At 44.8% G+C, this 23,868-nt stretch overlaps 1 protein-coding gene across 1 annotated transcript in view; it reads left to right on the top strand.

Annotated features, from left to right (window-relative positions):
* The first annotated feature begins 1,020 nt into the window (after window positions 1–1,020).
* Window positions 1,021–23,868, top strand: part of ndc1 (NDC1 transmembrane nucleoporin) — a 30,829-nt gene continuing 7,981 nt past the window's right edge. The window contains exons 1-13 of the mRNA XM_078218289.1: window positions 1,021–1,230; window positions 6,265–6,385; window positions 6,477–6,578; window positions 7,586–7,760; window positions 7,862–7,997; window positions 9,776–9,884; window positions 12,758–12,809; window positions 18,787–18,919; window positions 19,573–19,665; window positions 19,791–19,872; window positions 21,804–21,962; window positions 22,406–22,699; window positions 23,366–23,481. Coding sequence (XP_078074415.1) covers window positions 1,195–1,230; window positions 6,265–6,385; window positions 6,477–6,578; window positions 7,586–7,760; window positions 7,862–7,997; window positions 9,776–9,884; window positions 12,758–12,809; window positions 18,787–18,919; window positions 19,573–19,665; window positions 19,791–19,872; window positions 21,804–21,962; window positions 22,406–22,699; window positions 23,366–23,481 — 1,608 coding nt within the window. The 5' untranslated portion in view covers window positions 1,021–1,194. The remainder of the gene's footprint in view (window positions 1,231–6,264; window positions 6,386–6,476; window positions 6,579–7,585; window positions 7,761–7,861; window positions 7,998–9,775; window positions 9,885–12,757; window positions 12,810–18,786; window positions 18,920–19,572; window positions 19,666–19,790; window positions 19,873–21,803; window positions 21,963–22,405; window positions 22,700–23,365; window positions 23,482–23,868) is intronic.

Below are 23,868 nucleotides of genomic sequence, written 5' to 3'. Positions count from 1 at the left end.
AGTGGGTTAAATGTCATGTAATGTCATTCAGACTGTGAAAATATTAATACTGATCTAGTACTTTTCCTGTTGTTTTGTGATTCATGTGTGTATATGAAAAGCTATGTAAGTATGCAATTTAATTATTTTCTGCATTGGTGATTTATAATTTTGTTTCTCCTGCAGTCTCTGCTTCTGCATTTTGATCTCACTGCTGTTTTGTTATTTCTGTGTTTCTCTGGTGTATGTTCCACAACAGCGAAATCATTTGTCCCTGAAATGTTGTAAATATAGTAAGATTAGAAAAGTGCATTCCCTCTAAACACAAACTAACCAGGTATGAAGGTTATTGTCTGAAACATTAACTCTGTTTCTCTCTCCACAGGTGTGGCCTGATCTGAGTATTCCCAGCAGTTTCTGTTTTTTATTTTAGGAATGATGTTTTTTTTATTCATTCATGGGGATGTGGCTTGGCCAACATTTATTGTGCATCCCTAATTGTCTTTCCCTGAGTTCATTTGATTTTGTTTATTTGGTTGGACACAAAAAGAGTTCCCTAATTGTCCTTGAGAAGGTGGTGTTGAGCTGCCTTCTTGAACTGTTGCAGATCATGTGGTGTAGTTATACCCACAATGCTGTTAGGGAGACAGTTCCAGGGTTTTGACCTAACCACAGTGAAGGAATGGTATATTTATAATCATTTCCATTATCGTGAAAGAAAAAACTAGATAATTTGCAAAGCCTCTGATGTTGTGTCACAGAAGCCATAAATAAGACAAAACTTGTGACCAAGACCAGAAGTAGGGTGACTTAAAGCTTGCCTTAAAATAATTTAAGTTCGTCAATTTAATTTTGATGAATGTTTTCTTTACATGTTTATTATCTAACAATTCCTGCTTGTCTTTTAACAAACCGTGTGACTAGTTGTTTAATGAGTGTGTTGGGATTAAAGTTCCATGTCTATTTTTGGTAGAAGAAATTGAGAGGCCAGCCTGAGGAATCAGGTCTGCCCTGAAGGGGGCGCCAGTGGTTGCCAGTATGAAATATGGCGTCTGGTCGACCAAATGGTCACAGCGGGTTGCGTCACGGCTGACGCTGAAAGAGTGCGCCGGCACTGAGACCGGGGGCTCGCGGAGGTGTTTGAATCGGAAAGCGCGGGAGCGGCCTGGGCCGGAGAGGCCTGGACAGCCGGACAGAGCGGGCTGGGGGGGAGACATGGAGCAGCCCCCAGGCTTCTGGTTCATCCGCAAGGTCAGAGAGAGAGAGAAGCCGGCGGCAGAGCCGAGCCGGGCTCTGCTGGGCCATGAGGTCTTGTTGCAGTCCCTGTGCTGCTGTTGTGGGCCACCTTTGGTTTTATTTAATTTGATTTTTTTATTGTGAATGTATTTTGGGATACAGGGAAAAGTATTGTTTCTTGTGCGCTACACAGACAAAGCACAGCGTTCATAGGGTACATAGGGGAGAAGAAAAGGAGAGGGTGCAGAATATAGTGTTAGACTAAAGGCCAAGCCTGGGCTCTGCCAATTCTCCCCTCACACTGCAACATGGATGTTTAAAAACTGATGTGGAGATGCCGGCGTTGGACTGGGGTAAACACAGTAAGAAGTCTCACAACACCAGGTTAAAGTCCAACAGGTTTATTTGGTAGCAAAAGTCACACTAGCTTTCGGAGCGCTGCCCCTTCGTCAGGTGAGTGGGAGTTCTGTTCACAAACATAGAACATAGAAAAGCTACAGCACAAACAGGCCCTTCAGCCCACAAGTTGCGCCGAACATGTCCCTACCTACTAGGCTTACCTATAACCCTCTATCTTACTAACTTCCATGAACTCATCCAAAAGTCTCTTAAAGGACCCTATCGAATCCGCCTCCACCACCACTACCGGAAGCCGATTCCACGCACCCACCACTCTCTGAGTGAAAAACTTACCCCGAACATCTCTATACCTACTCCCCAGCACCCTAAACCTGTGACCTCTTGTGGCAACCATTTCAGCCCTGGGTAAAAGCCTCTGAGAATCCACTCTATCAATACCTCTCAAAATCTTATACACCTCTATCAGGTCACCTCTCATCCTTCGCTTCTCCAAGGAGAAAAGACCTAGCTCTCTCAACCTATCCTCATAAGGCATGCCACCTAATCCAGGCAACATCCTTGTAAATCTCCTCTGCACCCTTTCTATGGCTTCCACATCCTTTCTGTAATGATGCGACCAGAACTGGGCACAGTACTCCAGGTGGAGTCTGACCAGAGTCCTATACAGCTGCAGCATTTATCTCCCGATTTCTAAACTCAATTCCTCTATTGATGAAGGCCAGTATTCCATATGCCGCCTTAACCACAGCCTCTACCTGCGACGCTGCTTTGAGCGTCCTATGAACCCGGACCCCAAGATCCTTCTGATCTTCCACACTGCCAAGCGTCTTACCCTTAATATTATATTCTTTCATCCTATTTGACCTGCCAAAATGAACCACCACACACTTATCTGGGTTGAAGTCCATCTGCCACTTCTCCACCCAGTCTTGCATCTTATCTATGTCTTGTTGCAACTGCTGACATCCCTCTACACTATCCACAACACTACCAACCTTTGTGTCATCAGCAAACTTGCCAACCCATCCTTCCACTTCCTCATCCAGGTCATTTATAAAAATCACAAAGAGCAAGGGTCCCAGAACAGATCCCTGGGGCACTCCACTGGTGACCGACCTCCATGCTGAAAAAGACCCATCTACAACCACTCTTTGTCTTCTGTGGGCAAGCCAGTTCTGAATCCACAAGGCAATGTCCCCTTGTATCCCATGCCCCTTCACATTCTCAATAAGCCTTGCATGGGGCACCTTATCAAACGCCTTGCTGAAATCCATATAAACTACATCTACCGCTCTTCCCTCATCTATGTGTCTAGTTACATCTTCAAAAAATTCAATTAGGCTTGTAAGGCATGATCTGCCTTGGACAAAGCTGTGCTGGCTATGTCTGATCATACTATTCCTCTCCAGATGTTCATAAATCCTGCCTTTCAGGATCTTCTCCATCAACTTAGCAACCACTGAGGTTAGACTCACTGGTCTATAATTTCCTGGGCTATCTCAACTCTCTTTCTTGAATAACGGACCCACATCCGCAATCCTCCGGAACCCCTCCCGTCTCCATTGATGACACAAAGATCATCGGCAGAGGCTCAGCAATCTCTTGCTCTGTGATCTCACCCCATCCCCAAAGAATGTATCCACTTGTACAAATGTATACATTGAGAGACAGAGCATAAGTTTACAGATGAAAGGAAAAGAATGTACAAGGTTAAGGGAGAATGGCACTAAATGAAATGCTCATTTGGAGAGCTGTTGCAAACATGATGGGCTGAATGGCCTCCTTCTGCACTAACAGCTCTGTGATTCTGTGTGAAGCTAGGTTGAACAGGGAAATAAGAGACAAAATTAGTGCAACTATTCAGCTCCTCAAGCCTCCTCCACCATTCACTGATCTTTGATTTCAACTTCACTTTCTGACCAAAAATTGATCAACCTCTGCTATCAATAGACTCAAGGACCGAAAATCCACCACTCCCTGGGTGGACAGCAGTCAGGAAGATGGAGAAAAGCCAAGATGAGATCAGCCGTGATTATATTGAATGGTGGAGCAGGCTCAAGGAGTCGAATTGCCTACTATTGCCAAACAGGGCATATAAAGACACAAACTCAATTTACAAAATAATGGTTGGAATGCGAGTCTTTAGAGGTAATCAAGTCTTAAAGGTACAGACAATGTGAGTGGCGAGAGGACCAAGCACAGGTTAAAGAGATGTGTATTGTCTTCAGCCAGGACAGGTAGTGAGATTTTGCAAGCCCAGGCAAGTCGTGGGAGTTACAGATAGTGTGACATGAACCCAAGATCCCGGTTGAGGCCGTCCTCATGTGTGCGGAACTTGGCTATCAGTCTCTGCTCAGCGACTCTATGCTGTCGTATGTCGTGAAGGCCGCCTTGGAGAACGCTTACCCGAAGATCAAAGGCCGAATGCCCGTGACCGCTGAAGTGTTCCCCAACTGGAAGAGAACAGTCTTGCCTGGTGATTGTCGAGCGGTGTTCATTCATCCGTTGTCGTAGCGTCTGCATGGTCTCCCCAATGTACCATGCCCCTGGATATCCTTTCCTGCAGCGTATCAGGTAGACAACGTTGGCCGAGTTGCAAGTGTATGTACTGTGTATTTGGTGGATGGTGTCCTCACATGAGATGATGTCATCCATGTCAATGATCCGGCACGTCTTGCAGAGGTTGCTGTGGCAGGGTTGTGTGGTGTCGTGGTCACTGTTCTCCTGAAGGCTGGGTAGTTTGCTGCGGACAATGGTCTGTTTGAGGTTGTGCGGTTGTTTGAAGGTTGTCCGCAGCAAACTACCCAGCCTTCAGGAGAACAGTGACCACGACACCACACAACCCTGCCACAGCAACCTCGGCAAGACGTGCCGGATCATCGACACGGATGCCATCATCTCACGTGAGAACACCGTCCACCAGGTACATGGTACCTACTCTTGCAACTCGGCCAATGTTGTCTACCTGATACGCTGCAGGAAAGGATGTCCCGAGGCATGGTACATTGGGGAAACCATGCAGACACTACGCCAACGGATGAATGAACACCGCTCAACAATCACCAGGCAAGACTGTTCTCTTCCTATGGGGGAGCACTTCAGCGGTCACGGGCATTCGGCCTCTGATCTTCAGGTAAGCGTTCTCCAAGGCGGCCTTCACGACATACGACAGCGCAGAGTCGCTGAGCAGAAACCGATAGCCAAGTTCCGCACACATGAGGACGGCCTAAACCGGGATCTTGGGTTCATGTCACACTATCGGTAACCCCCACAGCATGCCTCCTGGACTTGCAGAATCTCACTGGCTGTCCTGTCTGGAGACACTACACATTTCTTTAACCTGTGCCTAATGCTCCCTCCATTCACATTGTCTGTACCTTTAAGACCTGGTTGGCTGTAAAGATTCGCATCCTCATCAGTATTCTGAAACTTGATTTTGTGTCTCTGTGTGCCTTGTTTGGGAGCACATTTCCACTCCATCTGACGAAGGAGCAGCGCTCCGAAAGCTAATGGGATTTGCTACCAAATAAACTTGTTGGACTTTAACCTGATGTTGTTAAAACTCTTCCTGTGTTTAAAAACTAGCAGTGGAGGGCTGGTGGCCTGACTGGTGCTTTGGCTGTGATGTCCCTCATGGCCCAATAGTATTTGACACACTGCCTCCAGCTCCACGTGAGGGATGGTTTACTTTTGTGGGGCACTTGATGCTGATTGGAGTCTGTGGGGCTAAATCTCACTTCATATTTACGGGTGTTTTTTTTGGGGGGGGTGGGTAGGTGTCGCTGATGGGGGTAAGAACTTGTACTATTGCAAGTTGAGTCAACTTTCCAAATCGGCTTCCATGCCAGCTCAGTGAAGTTTGAATCGACATTGCTGGGAGCTCAACACAATGCCAATAGCACTAGATTAAATTAAGTGATCTTTGTCCACTTCTGTAATCCTTTGAAAAGGGGCAGATTGCATTTTGAAAGGAAGATGTGACTTTCATGAGCAATGGCTGCTGACTGCTTTGGGATGCTGAAGTACTTTTAAGAGTGTGGTTTGGGTGACCCTGTTTCTCTGGGGATTGCTCACAATGAAGTACTGTGTCCCACTCCCTGGGCGCACAATGTTTCCAGAAGAGTCCCATTTTAGCTGGGGTAGTGTGTTGTCTGTGAGCTGGAGCCTGGGTCAGGTAACGCTAAGTAAGTGTTAATGCATTGAATGGAAGTGCATTAGTGTCTGCCTCTGTAACTAGGCAGATAGGGCTCAGTCCCTCTGACATGCACTGTTCTCTCAACACTGAGTGAGACGATGGCCAAATATGGCTCTGTTTCCAAGTTAATAGATGCTATGCTCCCAGTCTGTGTGTGTCCCTGAATTTGGTTTAGAAAATATGGTCAGTCTCCTCCAGGGTACTTTCTGTAAAACCTAGCTTTCGACCAAGTTTTTGGTTACCTGCCCTATTATGTGGCATGTTGTCAAAATGTGTTTGATATTTCTGCAAAGGGCTTTGAAGCATTTTACTACATTAACGCTACTTTATGTATATTACTGCAAACCTCATGATCTCACTGAAAATAATTTGGAAGATTTTTAGTTTAATTCTGAAATGCAGTGCAAAGAATAACTGGAATTATATGTTAGTTTTTCATTTCCATGTAATGTTCCCCTTAGCATTAATTCCCATTTTGTCACCTTGTTTTCCAGGTGTTTAGCTGGCGAGCAGCAGCTGCAATTGCTTGGTCTGTCCTGTTGTTGCCTATCTCCACAGCTGTGTTTGTACTGTTGAGTAGACTGAATGTGTTCCATCCTATCCATTGGATCACAGGTATTGTGCCCATAATCGCAATGCAAGAAGGAAACCATTCCCTTTGAGTGAATTGGTTGGTGAAGTCTGTGTCGTCTCTCCTTTTTTTCAGATTCGTGGAATCACCTGAACAGTTCCTATATAATCTTTGCAGTTCTGGTGCTATGTGGAGTCGTAGTGACTATTGGCATCTTCAATATGGAATTTTACGCAGGTATTAGAATTTTATTCTTTGTACATGTCTGGTGCTTGAAACTGATCTGATCTGATGTCTTCCTCCTGGTTGCTCTTCATTTTTACACAACTCACGCTTTTGTGTGATGCAGTTCTAAATATTCGAAGTATTAAAATTGTGTGATTATCTTTGTGGCCCTTACAGCATGAGTAAGGATGTTAAATTGATGCTTTTCAAAAACATTTAATGATAAAATGGGAAATCTGTCCCATTGTGAGGAAAAGCAGGAATTTGCCATTGCCCTGTCTTTCTCTTTTAGATATTGACGGACCTGTGCATTTCCATCATTTCCTGATTACAAATGATTGCCAGCTTTCTGCCATTTTCTTGGAAAATTGCACGTAAAGTTCCTGTAAAGGCTGATTAGCTAGTATAGGTTTGCAGTTTATGGAACAAGTTACATTTGGTTTGTGCTGTGACATAAATAACCAAGGTATTCCGATCATCTGTCCAATGGAAAATAAATGCCAGGTTAGGGAGGGTGACTGAAAACCTGGTTGAAGAGAGTTTTGAGTTGGTGTTTGAAGGAGGATAGGCTAGTGGAGATAATTTGGAGGGAATTTCAAATATAGGATCCAGGCAGTTGAAAACACTGCTGGGGGAGGGGGGGAAATGTCTCCCCTAAAGTTTTCTTGTTATATTGGGCACTGGCAATATCTTAAAACAGAAAAGTTTTCACAAACTTTACAGCAAATTTCCAAGTTGCTATATGGCTGCAGCTTACAGGGAACATTGTTCATGTCTGACAAAGACATGTTTGAGGATATCAGTGGTGAAGAGTGAAGTCTGATGAAGGCATGTTTAAAAGTGGAGATGGGCAATTTTCATCGATGGAACGAGATGTTTTGGTCAGATAAGGCTCAAGAAATGTGATCTGTTTTCCATGTATTTAGCCCCTCACTCTGCCTCCCTGTCGGTAAGTTAATGGCCTCCTACCAGGGTCTGGTACCATGTAAGAAAAAATAATACTTTGTCCTTTTCTGCAGTGGAGCCTTCCATCCCGTGCAGTCGGATTGCACTCCTAGGGAATGTCTTCCACCCTCATCGGTTTCTCCATTCAGTGGTGCATGCAGTAGTGGGGATGCTGATGGCATGGTGTGCAGCAGTAATTGCTGGGGGGCGCTATCAGTTGATCAGCGTACCGTGTTCATCCCAGGACAGGTGAGCATGCAACAAAGTGGTGAAGTATTTTATAAAATATCCACCCTCCCCCATCTCTTTATTTGTTGCCAACAAACCATTTTCTGTTCTTGTCATTGCAGCTCAGCATCCAGCAGCCACATGTGCCTGAATGAGTTTCACGTTTTCTTTCTGATGGAAGGAGCCTTTATAGGATATAGTTATAGTCTTCTGTATTTTGTTAACAACTTTCATTATTTGTCTTTCCCAATTCTGCAGGTAATAAATATTTATTAATTTTAATTTCTACTTTTAGATAGATTAGAAGTAGTTTGAACTTTCTTAAAGTAACTTTAATTGCATTCAAATTGCAAACTAAAACTCTTGATCTACTTTGTTCTTCTGCCTTTTAAAACCTAAGCTTGTTGCCATGTAGTCTTAGAATCCCTACAGGGCAGAAAGAGGCCATTTGGCCCATCAATTCTGCACCAACTCTCTGACAGAGTGTCTTACCCAGGCTCTCTCCCCTGCCCTATCCCCGTAAACCTCACACATTTACCATGGCTAATCCATCTAACCTACATATCTTGGGACACAAAGGGGCAATTTAGCATGGCCGATCCACCTAACCTGCACATCTTTGGACCATGGGAGGGAGCTAGAGCACCTGGAGGAAACCCACGCAGATATGGGGAGAATGTGTAAACTCCAGACACAGTGAGTCGAGGCCGGAATTGAACCTGGGTCCCTGATGCTGTGAGGCAGCAGTGCTAACCACTGCTTCTTGATTCTTCCGGTCATTAATTCTACCCTCTCCACCTCGAAGGTCTCCTGCACTCTGTCCCTCAGCTCTTGCTTTGTATAGTTTTTAAGGATTGTGACTACTTTTCCCCCCAAATTCTTCTGGGGTCCTGCAATTCCCTGGTCAGGAGGACAAATAAACCAGCTGTTCCCAGGCCTCTTCTGCTGTACAGCCAGCCTCCAGCTGACCATTTCATCCCTCTCTTTTGTCCCCAGACCTTAGATAGTGTGACGTCATCCCAGCTGGTAATGGTTTTTAACTTCAGCAACTTGCAGGTCAGAGCTTGTTCCTTTGCTCCTTTGTACAAAATACAAGAGAGGTTATTGTTTTGTACTTTAGATCTACAGCTGTATGGTTACAATTAGCTTCCACTGATGGTTGGGGAAAATCTGCTGGCATTTGTAATCCCTTTATCAGGAGCTGAGTGAGGTGGAAGCTAGAGAGTCACTGCTGGAAGTTTTGGGCTAACTGTAGAAGGAATGCTTGTCCATTATCCTGTGTCACCCCAGAGACACTATGTAGACATTTGAAGTTGTGGATGTATCTATTGCTGAGACTAATCTGGCACCTGATGGATAAACTCACTCCTTGTTATGGAAATAAGATGTAGAAATGGGATGAAATGCAAATTGCTTGGGATGCTGAAATCTGAAACGCAAACAGAAAATGCTGGAAAATCTCAGCAGGTCTGACGGCATCTGTGGAGGAAAAGCATTTTGATTCTGGATGACCCTTCATTAGAGCTGAAAACAGTAGAAAATAGGATGAGACTTGTACTGTTCTTGTGGGGACTGGATAGAGAGCCAGTGGTTGGTGGAGATGGGAGAGATTGACAAAGATGTCATAGAGAAAGACAAAAGGAATGTAAATTCTGGTGATCATGGCTGAGATGTGTGCTGATATTGGCACCAGGTTAAAGTCTACAACAGGTATATTTGGAATCACGAGTTTTCGGAGCGCTGCTCCTTCATTAGGTGAGACTGATATTGGCACAGTAACAGATCAGAACGTGTTAATGGCAGAACAAAGGTAAGCGAAGGGTCAGAGGGCAACCTGAGACATGTAACAGATGACCCTAGATGGAGTGGTAGTGCCCCCGTCGCTATATTTAAATATCCTGCTGAGGTTTCCCAGGCTGCCACTCTGATCCAGGCTGAGAAGCTGTTCTGCATCATTGGGATAGTGCTTAAAGTGAAAGTCAACACACTTGTAAGAGGGGGAAAGATGGGAAGTAATCATTCTGTTTCTTTTTCAGCAATTCAAGTACCCACGCTTCAAAGGAAATCTGTCTTTGGTCATCAAGTACAGTGCAGTGCAGTCTCTGTATTTTCTCAGGAACTACTGCATCCTTTACTACTTTCTAGGTAATCTTTTCATTTTTCAAGCTAGGTGCCAGCTTGTGAGTTGCTGATTGGGTAAAGTTTGAAAAGAATTGCATTTCCCTCTATGATTGGCTCTGCTCAGTTTCTTATTTCTCTCCCTGTGTGTTTGTCATACCCTGTGATTTTGCTGCTATTTCTCTGTGCCTCACGTGCATTGCGGCAGCTTTTATTTCATGAATGCCCCGTTTGACTTAAGAAACCGGTCAGTGGAAAACCCAGGATGAGGTGATTGCTGGTTTCCTGCTGCTGCTGTGGCCCGTACTGTTTTTTTTTGCCGGGGGGGGGGGGGGGGGGAATGTCATTCCTAACAGTCAGATCTTCCATCGGAAACAGGCAGGATCTCTCACATAAAGAACAGCTTGTGCTGAAGCAGATAATTGGCACAGAAGAATAAGGACTGGGAGTGGAGTTGAACTTAGAATCATAGAATCGTACAGTGCAGAAGGCCATTTGGCCCATTGAGTCTTCCCCGACCATAATCCTACCCAGGCCCTATCCCTATAACCCCATGCATTGCCCTAGCTAGTCCCCCTGACTCTAAGGGACAATTTAGCATGGCCAAACCACCTAACATCTTTGGACTGTGGAAGGAAACAGGAGCACCTGAAAGAAACCCATGCAGACACGGGGAGAATGTGGAAACTCCACACAGTGACCCAAGCCAGGAATCGAACCCCAGTCCCTAGCGCTGTGAGGCAGCAGTGGTAACCACTGCGCCACCGTGCAGCTCCACCGTACATGAGCAGAAGTCAGGAAAGGCAGAAGTAAAAACAGAAAGTGTTAGGGGGGAAACGCCAGCAGGTCTGGCAGCACCTGTGGAGAGAGAAACACAGTTAATGTTTCAAGTCCAACATGACTCATTCCAGAACTGGGGAAAGCAGACATTAGGGAGGCTGGTGCATTGAGTTGCAGCCGAAGGGGAGGGATTGATTTGAGAGTTGAAATTGGGAGTGAGTTGAGCAAAGGTCTGAGAACTGAGCAAAATGAATTAACTGGTGGACCAAGTTCCTGCTAGTTTGTAACTTTCAATTGATGGCTGGATCACAATGTCCTGTTCTGGTGCTGAGCACTGACACTGGGATGAATGGCAAGAGGCAGGAAGAATGAAGCTAATAATAGCAAACCACCTAGAAGAATGGCTGCTGTTACTGTTTTTAAACAAAAATCCAATGTGTTTTCACCTTTGAAATTGCTAAAATAGAATGCAACCTGAATCAATTTTTGCATAAATGTAATTGTGTTATCTTTATGTATTGAGGACTTGGGAGGAGGCAAGTGCATACATTCTGTGAAGTAGAAATTCAACTGAAAGACCGGAACCTGAGAGAACTGGTTTATGGGAGAGGGCGGTGCAGTGATGATGTTGCTGGATCTATAATCCAGGGGTCCAGGCTAATGCCCTGGAGACATGGGCCATGATTTGCCCAAAAGTGCTGAATTGGCGGGAAAACTGTTCTAGATCCCGACTGTTTTCAGTTCAGCTTCTCACCCGCATCTCTGCATTCTGTGCAATGCAGAGGTCCCAAACGTGAATATCGTTTAAAATCCCAGGGGGGCGGGGCCTATTCGCACCGGAGTCTGACAGTTCTGGAACTCTGCGCATGCGCAGTTGTCTCGATCTGTCAGACTCCCCGTTTGCTGGGCAGCTCAATCGCTGGCCAGCCTGGGACCACCGCAGTGCTGCCCCTCCTGGAGAGCTAGTCTAAACCCCACCGGAATTAGGTACTCCTGGCAGGGTGGGAGATTCAATCAGGACCTGAAAGTTCCCGATAATTAGGTTTAAAATACATTTAAAACATAGTTAAATCTTTTTTAAAAACTTACCTGCCTCCCCCCCCCCCCCGGTTTCCAGCGTGGTCTGACCGGCGACTGTTTGCCAGCTTTGGGAGATACGCATGCGCAAATCCCGGAACAAGGCTGGCGACGCGCATCTCCCACCAGGACCCGCCAGAAAAGTTGCAGGTCGCGATGGGAGAATCGTGGCCGTGGGTTCAAATCCCACCACAGCAGCAGGTGGAATGGAAGTCCAATTCAATCATTTAATTAAAAGTAATCTAGAGTTAAAGCTAGTTTGAGTAATAGTGACCATGGAACCATTATCGATTAGTCATAAGAACGCATATGGTTCACTGATGTCCTTTAGGGAAGGAAATCAACCATTCTTGTCTGGTCTACATGTGACTCCAGACCCACAGCAATGATTTTTAACTGCTCTGAGAAGGTATTGGAGATGGGCAACAAGTACTAGCATTGCCAACAACAGCCACATCCTTTGAAATATTTTTTAAACTGGTGTTTGATAAGCAGACAAAGGTAATACCACGAGGGAAAAGACATTGCATGAAACTCAAAAAAAAGTCTCAATATATCCAAACCTGCTGGAGCAGATTTCTAAAACTGTCCTTGTTTCAACCTATCTTGCAATTCAACTGCAGCGTCATTCCCAGCAAACCTGGTGTTTGTGTTGTGACGTTCTTTTTTTCAAAAAAAACATTTTGGGAGAAGCCAAGATTTTATTTTGCTGTATGAAAATTTCAACTGGTGTTGTATTCTGTTTTTTCTCGAAAGCTGCATGTCTTTAAAAGTATTTCCGTTTGCATTTTACTGTCGTGCATCGTGCTTACTTTTTCTCCAAAGGTAGGGTGCAGTTTGAACAGGATGAGCTCATTTTATAGGCGCTGCCTATTGCACTGCAATAGAGCTTTACAAAAATTGTTTGAATGAGCACTTCTTCTGTGGTGGAATGTCCTGTATCTAACATTGTAAAATAATGCCTTGGAGTGCTCAATTTATAGATTTTTTTTTTCTCTTTGGAATATTTTCCCAATGTTACCTTTTGTTTGTCTCTTCCCTAGGTTATGTCCCAAGGGCCTGGATAAGTGCCTCAACAACCCTTCAAAGAGACAGGTTGGTGAACAGAATATTCATTCATTGATGTCTGAAACTCTGTTGGAGGTTTGGATGTTTTTCTGTCCTTTCCCTACCTCTTACGCCAATAATCTTCCCAATGTTTCACCCAAATCACCGTTATAGATGTGAGCTGGTTATCATCAACTATTGAACCACAGAGGGAAGCATAACCGGGTCCCATTCTGCCCTCTTCCAGTGCTTCCTAAACCTGTTCCCAGTGTGACCCATTTTAATGTGTCAAGACTTCATGTGACTCCCAGCATGACAACTTGGCGTCTTTAGAGTTATTGAGTGGGGTTGGGTAACCTTCAATTGTTCAGCAAAGGAGGTGAGGTTGGCTAAGGCTACTGGAGAGACTTTAAACTAGAAAGGTTGGGGGGAGGGAATCGAAATGAGGGGACTGAGAGCGAGGAGGTTAGCTCGCAAATAGATAAGGAATGTAAACAGGGTAAGAGGGAGGTTAGACGAGTGATGGAGAAGGGAAGTGCTCAGGCTGAAGGTCTGAGATGTGTCTATTTTAATGCCAGGAGTGTAGTGAATAAAGTGGATGAGCTTAGAACGTGGATTGCTGCTTCGAATTGTGATGTGGTGGCCATTACGGAGACTTGGATGTCTCAGGGACAGGACTGGGTGCTTCAGGTGCCGGGTTTTAGATGTTTCAGGAAGGACAGGGAGGGAGGCAAGAGGGGGGGGGGGGAGTGGCACTGTTGATCAGGGATAGTGTCACGGCTGTAGAGAAGGTGGACGCCGTGGAGGGATTGACTACGGAGTCTCTGTGGGTGGAGGTTAGGAACAGGAAGGGGTCGGTAACGTTGCTGGGTGTTTTCTATAGGCCGCCCAATAGTAACAGAGATGTTGAGGAGCAGATGGGGAAACAGATCCTGGAGAGATGTAGGAATAACAGAGTTGTCGTGATGGGAGATTTTAATTTCCCAAACATAGATTGGAATATCCCTAGGGCTAGGGGTTTGGATGGAGAGGAGTTTGTTAGGTGTGTCCAGGAGAGTTTCCTGACACAGTATGTGGATAAGCCTACTAGAGGAGAGGCTGTACTTGATCTGGTGCTGGCTAATGAACCTGGACAGGTGGAGGATCTCTCGGTGGGTGAGCATCTTGGGGATAGCGATCATAATTCTATCTCCTTCACGATAGCATTGGATAGAGATAGGATCAGGCAGGCTAGGAAAGTGTTTCTCTGGAGTAAAGGGAAATACAGTGTCATCAGGGAGGAAATTAGACGGGTAAATTGGAAGGAGGCATTCTTGGGGAAAAGTACCGAAGGAAAGTGGAGGATTTTCAAGGAATGTTTGTCTGGAGCTCTGCATGACAATGTTCCGATGAGACAGGGGGGTGTTGGTAGGGTACGGGAACCGTGGTGCACGAAGGTTGTGATGAACCTGGTGAATAAGAAAAGAGAGGCGTACAGAAGGTTCAGAGAGCTAGGAGGTGTTAAGGATTTAGAGGAGTATACGGGATGTAGGAAGGAGCTTAAGAAGGAAATTAGGAGAGCGAGAAGGGGTCATGAGAAGGCCTTGGCGGGTAAGATTAAGGAGAATCCCAAGGCTTTCTACAAATATGTCAAGAGTAAAAGGATGAGATGTGAAGGTATAGGACCCTTAAAAGGTGAAGGGGGAAAAGTTTGTGCGGAACCGTTAGAAATGGCGGAGCTGCTTAATGAATACTTTACCTCGGTATTCACGGTGGAAAGGGATCTGGGTGGTTGTTCTGCTGGTTTGCGGTGGACAGAAAGGATCGAGCATGTGGACATAAAGAAAGAGGATGTGTTGGAACTATTGAATGGCATCAAGGTTGGTAAGTCGCCGGGACCGGATGGGATGTACCCCAGGTTACTGTGGGAGGCGAGGGAGGAGATTGCGGAGCCTTTGGCGATGATCTTTGCATCGTCGATGGAGACGGGAGAGGTTCCGGAGGATTGGAGGATTGCAGATGTGGTCCCTATATTCAAGAAAGGGAACAGGGACAGCCCGGGAAATTACCGACCGGTGAGTCTAACCTCAGTGGTTGGTAAGTTGATGGAGAGGATCCTGAGAGACAGGATTTATGATCATCTAGAGAAGTTTAGTATGATCAAAAGTAGTCAGCACGGCTTTGTCAAGGGCAGGTCGTGCCTTACGAGCCTGGTTGAGTTCTTTGAAAATGTGACCAAACACATTGACGAAGGAAGAGCGGTGGATGTGGTCTATATGGACTTCAGCAAGGCGTTCGATAAGGTCCCCCATGCAAGACTTCTTGAGAAAGTGAGAGGGCATGGGATCCAAGGGGCTGTTGCCTTGTGGATCCAGAACTGGCTTGCCTGCAGAAGGCAGAGAGTGGCTGTGGAGGGGTCTTTCTCTGCATGGAGGTCAGTGACCAGTGGAGTGCCCCAGGGATCTGTTCTGGGACCCTTGCTGTTTGTCATTTTCATAAATGACCTGGATGAGGAAGTGGAGGGATGGGTTGGTAAGTTTGCTGACGACACCAAGGTAGGTGGTGTTGTGGATAGTTTGGAGGGATGTCAGAAGTTGCAGCGAGACATAGATAGAATGCAAGACTGGGCGGAGAAGTGGCAGATGGACTTCAACCCGGATAAGTGTGTGGTGATCCATTTTGGCAGATCCAATGGGATGAAGCAGCAGTATAATATGAAGGGTACCATTCTTAGCAGTGTAGAGGATCAGAAGGACCTTGGGGTCCGGGTCCATAGGACTCTTAAATCGGCCTCGCAGGTGGAGGATGCGGTCAAGAAGGCGTACGGCGTACTGGCCTTCATTAATCGAGGGATTGAGTTTAGGAGTCGGGAGATAATGCTGCAGCTTTATAGGACCCTGGTTAGACCCCACTTGGAGTACTGCGCGCAGTTCTGGTCACCTCATTACAGGAAAGATGTTGAAGCCATTGAAAGGGTGCAGAGGAGATTTACAAGGATGTTGCCTGGATTGGGGGGCATGCCTTATGAGGATAGGTTGAGGGAGCTTGGTCTCTTCTCCCTGGAGAGACGAAGGATGAGAGGTGACCTGATAGAGGTTTACAAGATGTTGAGAGGTCTGGATAGGGTAGACTCTCAGAGGCTATTTCCAAGGGCTGAAATGGTTGCTACGAGAGGACACAGGTTTAAGGTGCTGGGGGGTAGGTACAGAGGAGATGTCAGGGGTAAGTTTTTCACTCAGAGGGTGGTGGGTGAGTGGAATCGGCTGACGTCGGTGGTGGTGGAGGCAAACTCGTTGGGGTCTTTTAAGAGACTTCTGGATGAGTACATGGGATTTAATGGGATTGAGGGCTATAGATAGGCCTAGAGGTGGGGATGTGATCGGCGCAACTTGTGGGCCGAAGGGCCTGTTTGTGCTGAAAGAAAAAAAACGAAAATAAAACAACAGCAAGATAATATCCTTCAGTATTTAATTATTAACATCCACACTCTAAATTTTAAACATGCAAATCTGTGTTTTTAAATTTAAACTATTTTGTGAAAATAATCTTACTCACGAAGCCTAATGAGACACATGGACGTGTTGGAAGTATTTATATATTTTATTAGTGTCACAAGTAGGCTTACATTAATGCTGCAATAAAGTTATTGTGAAAATCTCCTAGTCGCCACACTCTGGTGCCTGTTCAAGCGCACTGAGGGAAAATTTAGCATGGCCAATGCACCTAACCAGCACATCTTTCGGACTGTGGAAGGAAACTGGAACACCCTGGGAAAACCCACGCACACATGGGGAGAATGTACATATTCCGGACAGACAGTGACCCAAGTCGGGAATCGAAGCCAGGTCCCTGGTGCTGTGATGCAGTAGTGCTAACCACTGTGTCGTTATATTCCATTTAACCAATAATCAATTCTGGAGACCCTGCTGGAAGTAGGAGCTCTGCAAATAAAAAAAATCTCCATGGTGCAAACTGGTAGTTGGTAATTATCAAAATGTATCTCGACCTGTTCAGCTCCAGATTACTGACCATGCTGATGAAGAGATCGGTAACCTTTTCGAAGCAGAGATTACTTCCTGCCCCCATCCTCCTCATCCAAACCCTCCAATTGCAGCATGACATCCCTGTCCCACTTGAGGTGAATTTTAATTGGAAGATCAGTTGATTGATGTGAGCCTGTCATGTGTGGAGTCATTTCAAGATTCGCTCCACTCCCCTCCCAGCTGTGAGCCAGGAAATAAAATCAGGCACACTCACAGCAAAGTTCGTCCACTATCTCCCTTCCCAGCAAACTGGGGCATGGAAATGGGACATGTATCGTGGGACCTCTGAGCTGGTCCCAAATATTTCACAGCAGACCACCTGCTCCATGGCTGCCAATAGGGCCTCTGAGCTCATGAACGTAAAGCCCCGCCCCATCTGCACGTACACATCTTTTATGCTACTTTTACTAATGATCAGTATCTGAGAACTGCGCCATCTTTACAGATGCAGTGCTTCTTTCAGTTAGTTTCTGTAACGGTAATTGAATTTTTGCCTTAGCACAGGGACATTTGAAGCCAATTGTATCACTGTAATACCTGCTCTGACTGATGTCAATGCACGTGGCTCAGCCTCGGGATTTCACCAGGGACTTCTGGTCCATAGTATCATTCCCCACATTGCATTTTACCCATTGAACCTTCCTGGGGAGCTATCGGAATGCTTCTTGAAATTGAAGTTGGTAACTTTATTTAAATCTGTGCAGAGCGTTTCTTACTAACGCTGCTGACTTTTAAACATCAGAAATTTGATTTGAAAATGTGCTGCTATCAATTATTCATTTTGTTCAAGTGTTGGTGTATACTGAATCTGTTCAGGCAATCTTCAGGACAAAACAGGAAGTTCTGTTCTCCACGCCCCCACTCTCCCCCCCCCCCCCCCCCCCCGGGTCCCCACAGATGTTTACTTAAAATAAAAGTATTCATTTAATTTCCCTAAGTGTTAGTTCCACAGTTATCATAGAATCCCTACAGTGCAGAAGAGGCCATTCGGCCTATTGGATCTGCACCAGCTCTCTGATAGAGTATCTTATCCAGGCCCTATCCTATAACCCCACACGTTTTGTTTCTTCAGAAGGAACTCTTCAAAATGCAACTAATGAAAATACAACAAAACTTACTCCAACTTATAAATCAAAGAAGGGGTTTAATAAAGAAACATCATTATTCCAAACTTGGCCTTGCTCTGGGCCACTCCAAGCTCCCCACAATTCTACATAGTTCCTTATTTATAGTGAATCAGCTGACTTATTACATCACTCTGTAGCTGGTTTCATGGTTTACTGGGTCAGCTGACCCTTGCATCTTGTTCCCATTGGTCACATTACATCCAATACAAAGTTGTCACCGGTTACATTCTAAAACATTTCCCATATCTAATCCATCTAACCTACACTTCTTGAAGCACTGAGGGCCAATTTAGCATGTCCAATACACCAAACCTGCACATCTTTCGATTGAGAGGAAACCAGAGCACCCGGAGGAAACCCCATGTAGACACTGAGAGAACATAAAAACTCCACACAGTTACCTGAGGCCGGAAGTGAACCTGGATCCCTGGAGCTGTGAGGCAGCAGTGCTAACCACTCTGCTACTGTGCCGTCCTACAATGTACCAAATCTATGTTGTCTGCATTTCCCAACTATTTAGTACAGAACCCAGCTAAACAAGTGTATTTGAGTAAATTGCTGGCAGAGGTTGATGGCACCATTACATGTTATCAATATGGAGTTGTATTTTAATTGACTGTGTACCCTACCCTTGTGCTTTGCCCGTGTGAAACTTTTTCAGCTGTTTGATTCTGCATTCTTGTGTTTGAAACAGTAGGTTTTGGTTGCAGGGGAGGTGTTGGGAGGACCATGATGAGATTGTGGTCATTGCTTAACCTCCCCATTTCTTTTTGGAATCTGTCAGATGACCACACAATATGGTGCATTATTTCCAAAACTAGTGCCAATGTGTGAGTGAGCACTTGAAAAATCATCTGTCTATAACTTTTTCTGAAGTGCACAGTATTCCCTGGATACGCTGACTGGACTGTTTGACTTGCCGCTGCTCTACACAACCTGGTTAAGTGGTACATTTCTCCTGGTCACCTGGTACATCACATGGTTGCTGTTTAAAATCTTCGTCACTGAGGTGAGTAAGAAATGGGGAGATATAAAATTGAAGGGTGGCACAATTTACACGAGTTTCTGAATTTTGTTCCCAATGATTCCAGATTTCAAGACCTTGGAATTGACCTCATTTCAAACACCTCCAAACAATGCTAATACTTGAATCAGTGAGATTTGTGCTGACTTTTTAATTTTTAAACTGCCACTTCAAAGAAAAAGAACCTGTTTTCATGTTTACCATCTTGGTAGAAGTATTCAGTAATCAGCGCCGCTCATCTGTGGTTGTGCTTTCCAAACTAGATTGCATTAGGATGAGTTTGAAGAGTTTATTTTTGACCCAAAGCCCTTTGAATCCTGAGTTTGCGCTATGCAAATAGGAACATTTCCAGATGATTAAAATACCAAAGTGTTGGGATTTGTCCATTCTGAACTGCAGTCCAAATTACAAAACTGATGTTGCCTCATCTTGCTGTCTTTCTTCCCATCTTTGTTTCATCTCTTTAATCAGTTGTTGGATTGAGACTCTCAAGTCCTGTGATCAATCCTGTGTCTTTATTAATTAGGTTATTGCCAAATGTTTGAAAAATCTAGTATTCTGTTTTGACTCTGCTTTTTATATTTCATTTGGCACTTTCTCTCTCGTGATTTGTACTCTGCTTTCTTCCATTGACTCAGGCATACCAATTTCCTGTGCATTCCTCATTTGGAGAGGAGGCTGATCGATGTCTCCCTAAAGTCCTAACCAGCAATGTATCCCCCTGTGTAAAGGTAAACCAAATAGATGGATGTCAGTAACACACATACTATCTTAATGTTTAATGAGCCTGTCTTATTTAGAGCAGATTGGATTTACAGCTGGCAAGGTGCTAACTGAGTGTGCATGTCTCTTTCAGTATCTAGCATTGCAAGACTTGGCTTTACTTTCCCAGTATTCAGCTTCTCGAAGACAGGAGGTGTTCAGCCTTAGCCAGCCAGGTATGGAGAAACACCCATTTGGACATTGGATAGAAGCAACATTACTCTTGTTTAAATATGTAGCAGTATCCATAGGCTGTTGTTGACTTTAGGAGTGATGAGGAGCTACAGCAGTGTGTAATACTAATCCTGGTGGACTATGGGCCCAGTAAGAAGTCTCACAACACCAGGTTAAAGTCCAACAGGTTTATTTGGTAGCACAAGCCACTAGCTTTCGGAGCGCTTGCTGCTCCTTCGTCAGGTGAGTGGGAGTTCTGTTCACAAACAGGGCATATAAAGACACAAACGCAATTTACAAAATAATGGCTGGAATGCGAGTCTTTACAGGTAATCAAGTCTTAAAGGTACAGACAATGTGAGTGGAGAGAGCACCAGAAGGATCACACATTGGCACTAGTTTTGGAAATAATGCACCACATTGTGTGGTCATCTGACATGAGGACGGCCTCAACCGGGATCTTGGGTTCGTGTCACACTATCTGTAACCCCCATGACTTGCCTGGGCTTGCAAAATCTCACTAACTGTCCCGGCTGGAGACAATACACATCTTTAACCTGTGCTTAATGCTCTCTCCACTCACATTGTCTGTACCTTTAAGACTTGATTACCTGTAAAGACTCGCATTCCAACCATTATTTTGTAAATTGAGTTTGTGTCTTTATATGGCCTGTTTGTGAACAGAACTCCCACTCACCTGACGAAGGAGCAGCAAGCGCTCTGAAAGCTAGTGGCTTTTGCTACCAAAACTTTAACCTGGTGTTGTGAGACTTCTTACTGTGTTTGCCCCAGTCCAATGTCGGCATCTCCACATCAGGACTGTGGGCCGCCAGAAGGATCAGAAAACAGCACTGGAGTAGGGCTGGAGGATGGAGATCCAGCCGATGGGATATTGGCTGGCTATTGCCTTAATTTTTATGGTAATATTTAAATTAGTTGTACTTTGCAGTCCATTTTGAAAATGAATTTGAAGTGGCCCTCGTATGGAGGCATTAGTTATGGTTTTAATTACACTATCGCATGATGGTCTTACAAATTAACATCAAATTACCATACCCAGGATCATCACTGTTCTCATTATTTTGTTTGACTTTTCTTTTCTTTTCTCTGCCCGAGCCTCTTGTTTCTCCCAAAACATTCATACATGTTACTCAAGATCTGTTGTTAGGGCAGCACAGCGGTTAGCACGGCTTCCTCACAGCACCAGGGACCCAGGTTCGATTGTGGCCTTGGGTCACTGTCTGTGTGGAGTTTGCACGTTCTCCCTGTGTCCACGTGGGTTCCCTCCGGGTGCTCTGGTTTCCTCCCACAGTCCAAAGATGTACGGGATGGGTGCATTAGCCATGGCAAATGCGCAGGGTTACAGGGATTGGGCAGGGTGTGGGCCTGGGTAAGATGCTCTTTTGGAGAATTGGTCCAGACTCTATGGCTGCGTGGTCTCCCTCTGCACTGTTGGTTGTTATAGATTTCCCTGGTCCCACTGAGCCGCCTGCAGTGACTTTCTAAAGGAGACTGAATGAAGGTTCCTCTCCATTGTTTAATTTCTGCACCCTCTCTTACAGGCTGTTTCATACAGGCACATTGCCACCGAGAAATATTAATCTTTATCTCTCCGATTCTACTCTTTATTTCTGCTGGGAGATAGAACAGTACAACACAGAACAGGCCCTTCGGCCCACGATGTTGTGCCGAGCTTTATCTGAAACCAAGATCAAGCTATCCCACTCCCTATCATCCTGGTGTGCTCCATGTGCCTATCCAATAACCGCTTAAATGTTCCTAAAGTGTCTGACTCCAGTATCACTGCAGGCAGTCCATTCCACACCCCAACCACTCTCTTTCACCTCAAGTTATGGAAAGCATTCTCGAACCGTAAATGTAAAAATTACTATTTCTAATTCCATGCTGTGCTAATCATTTTTCTGTTTTTAAGGTGGCCATCCTCACAATTGGATAGCCATATCAGGCGAATGCTTGGCCTTGCTAAATGACCTGACGCAAAAGCTGATGGACTATCAGGAAACCATTGCTGCTAATGGTCGAATTAAGCCACATCCGATCCCTGGGGAAGGACAGCTGTCAGGCACTTCAGGTCAGGGTTTGACCTTCATTCTGTTTAAACGGTGCTTTGTAACTTTATTTTGGCATGATGGGTTAACAGAGCGAGTGGAAGGCAGATCTTTGAAATAGTCTAAAGTTGGTTAATGACTATCTGATGTAGAGAGAAGAAATTGTTCCATGTAAGGCATGTAGGTGGAGTAGAAATTGATCAGAACTGTTCAATCCGTTGCCTTTTCCTCCATTTCAGATTAGCATTTACAGTCTGTCACTTGCTTCTGAAACAATTGTCTAGAACAGTATTTATTTCTGACCAAATCAGCAATATAAAGTTGCTTTAGACTGTCAAAATATTGGATACTCTTTTCTATATTAACTAGGTATTTGACCAGTAGAATTATCTTGTTGGAAAGTTAATTTGAATAGACACGGTCCAGATATCAATGTGTTTTTTTAATAATCTACCTGCTATTGCAGGAACCTCTTGCCTTGAAGAGTCTGCCAGCTACCAACCTTCCTTACGGACACCACTCTCTGCTCGTCAACCCCAGGGCTCTCTGCCACCGTCACTGATCAAGCCTCCAGGCAGTTCGTTCAGGAACTTGCTTGGCTTCCCTCTTTCACCAGATCCGTGTAGTCCTTTGGGCTCTCCAGCTGTAAATCGGATGAGCAACATGTTAGACTTGGGCTCTCCCAACTACTGCTCTGTACGGAGTCCTCGCGTACTGAGGAAGGGGCCAAAGCTTTGGACCTCAGTTTCTTCTTCCTCGGGTAGGTCTGTGCTGGGGTCGGTCTGTAGGCATCGAAATGCTATTCCATTGAAAGATCTGATTACAATCTTAATTGTAAAAAGTATTAAAAATTGACCCAGCAGTTTTAAAAATTGATTTGGACATAGCACAATTGAAATATGTAATTAGACAGCCAAAACAGAGTCCTGATTCTGAATTAGTGAATGCAGCAGTATTAGGTTAATAACAATTGGTTTGGCATCTGTTTCATTACATGTACATTTTATATTTCTGACCTTCCTCTTGTTTGTCACCGTGTTTTTATCCATCCCTCACAAGGGTGCTATATTGACTGATGCTTAATTATAGATATCAGTCCTCTGTATACTACCTAATCTTTATGTATGTGCTTAAACTGTGCATGTTCTTGGTTTCATGGGGCATCTCCATCAAACTGAACCCTCTCCTCGAGCACTGTATTCTATCTCTTGTGAGTCAGGCTTGCTTTGAAATAAAAATTAAAGCATTCGTTAGCAAAGCAAATGGGGTAAAAACAGAAGCTAAATAATTTGAATAGCTTTTAGTTTAATCTTTTAGTGCAGAAGGATTAAAATCAATGGAAATATTAAGCACATTGAGAACATAGGTTGATGTTTGTTTGAATTCCAAGCATTGTTGAAGGTTAACGGTGCCTATGTATTTTCAGAGTATCCAATGAGCACAAGTGAATTTGTTTGTCAAACTGCTCACGTCAGCAACAGAAGTTGTGAAGTGATTAAACACAGCGCTGTTTCAGAATGGATGCTTCAGAGGCAAGATCAGGTAACGGTGTCCTATTGGATTGAATGAACTAATTGTTTGCCTCCAGAGGTGAATCAGTAGGTAAAGGAACAGATGGTTCTGCGCCACAGCAATTTAATAAACCAAAGAACCAGAGTAATGCTCTGGAGTCCCGGGTTCGAATCTCACCATGGCAGATGGTAAAATTTGAATTCATTGTAAACCTGGAATTAAAAGACGAATGATGACTTTGAAACCATTGTCACCAAGACCCATCTTGTTCATTGATGTCCTTTAGGGACGGAAATCTGCTGTCCTTACCTGGTCTGGCCTATATGGTGACTCCAGACCCATAGCAATGTGACTTAAATGCCGTCGGATGGACAATTAATGCTGGCCCAGCCAGCGATGCTCACATTCCATGAACAA

Source organism: Mustelus asterias, chromosome 8 (assembly GCF_964213995.1).
Source record: "Mustelus asterias chromosome 8, sMusAst1.hap1.1, whole genome shotgun sequence".
Classification (NCBI taxonomy): Eukaryota; Metazoa; Chordata; class Chondrichthyes; order Carcharhiniformes; family Triakidae; genus Mustelus; species Mustelus asterias.
This window is presented reverse-complemented; position numbering and strand designations above follow the sequence as displayed.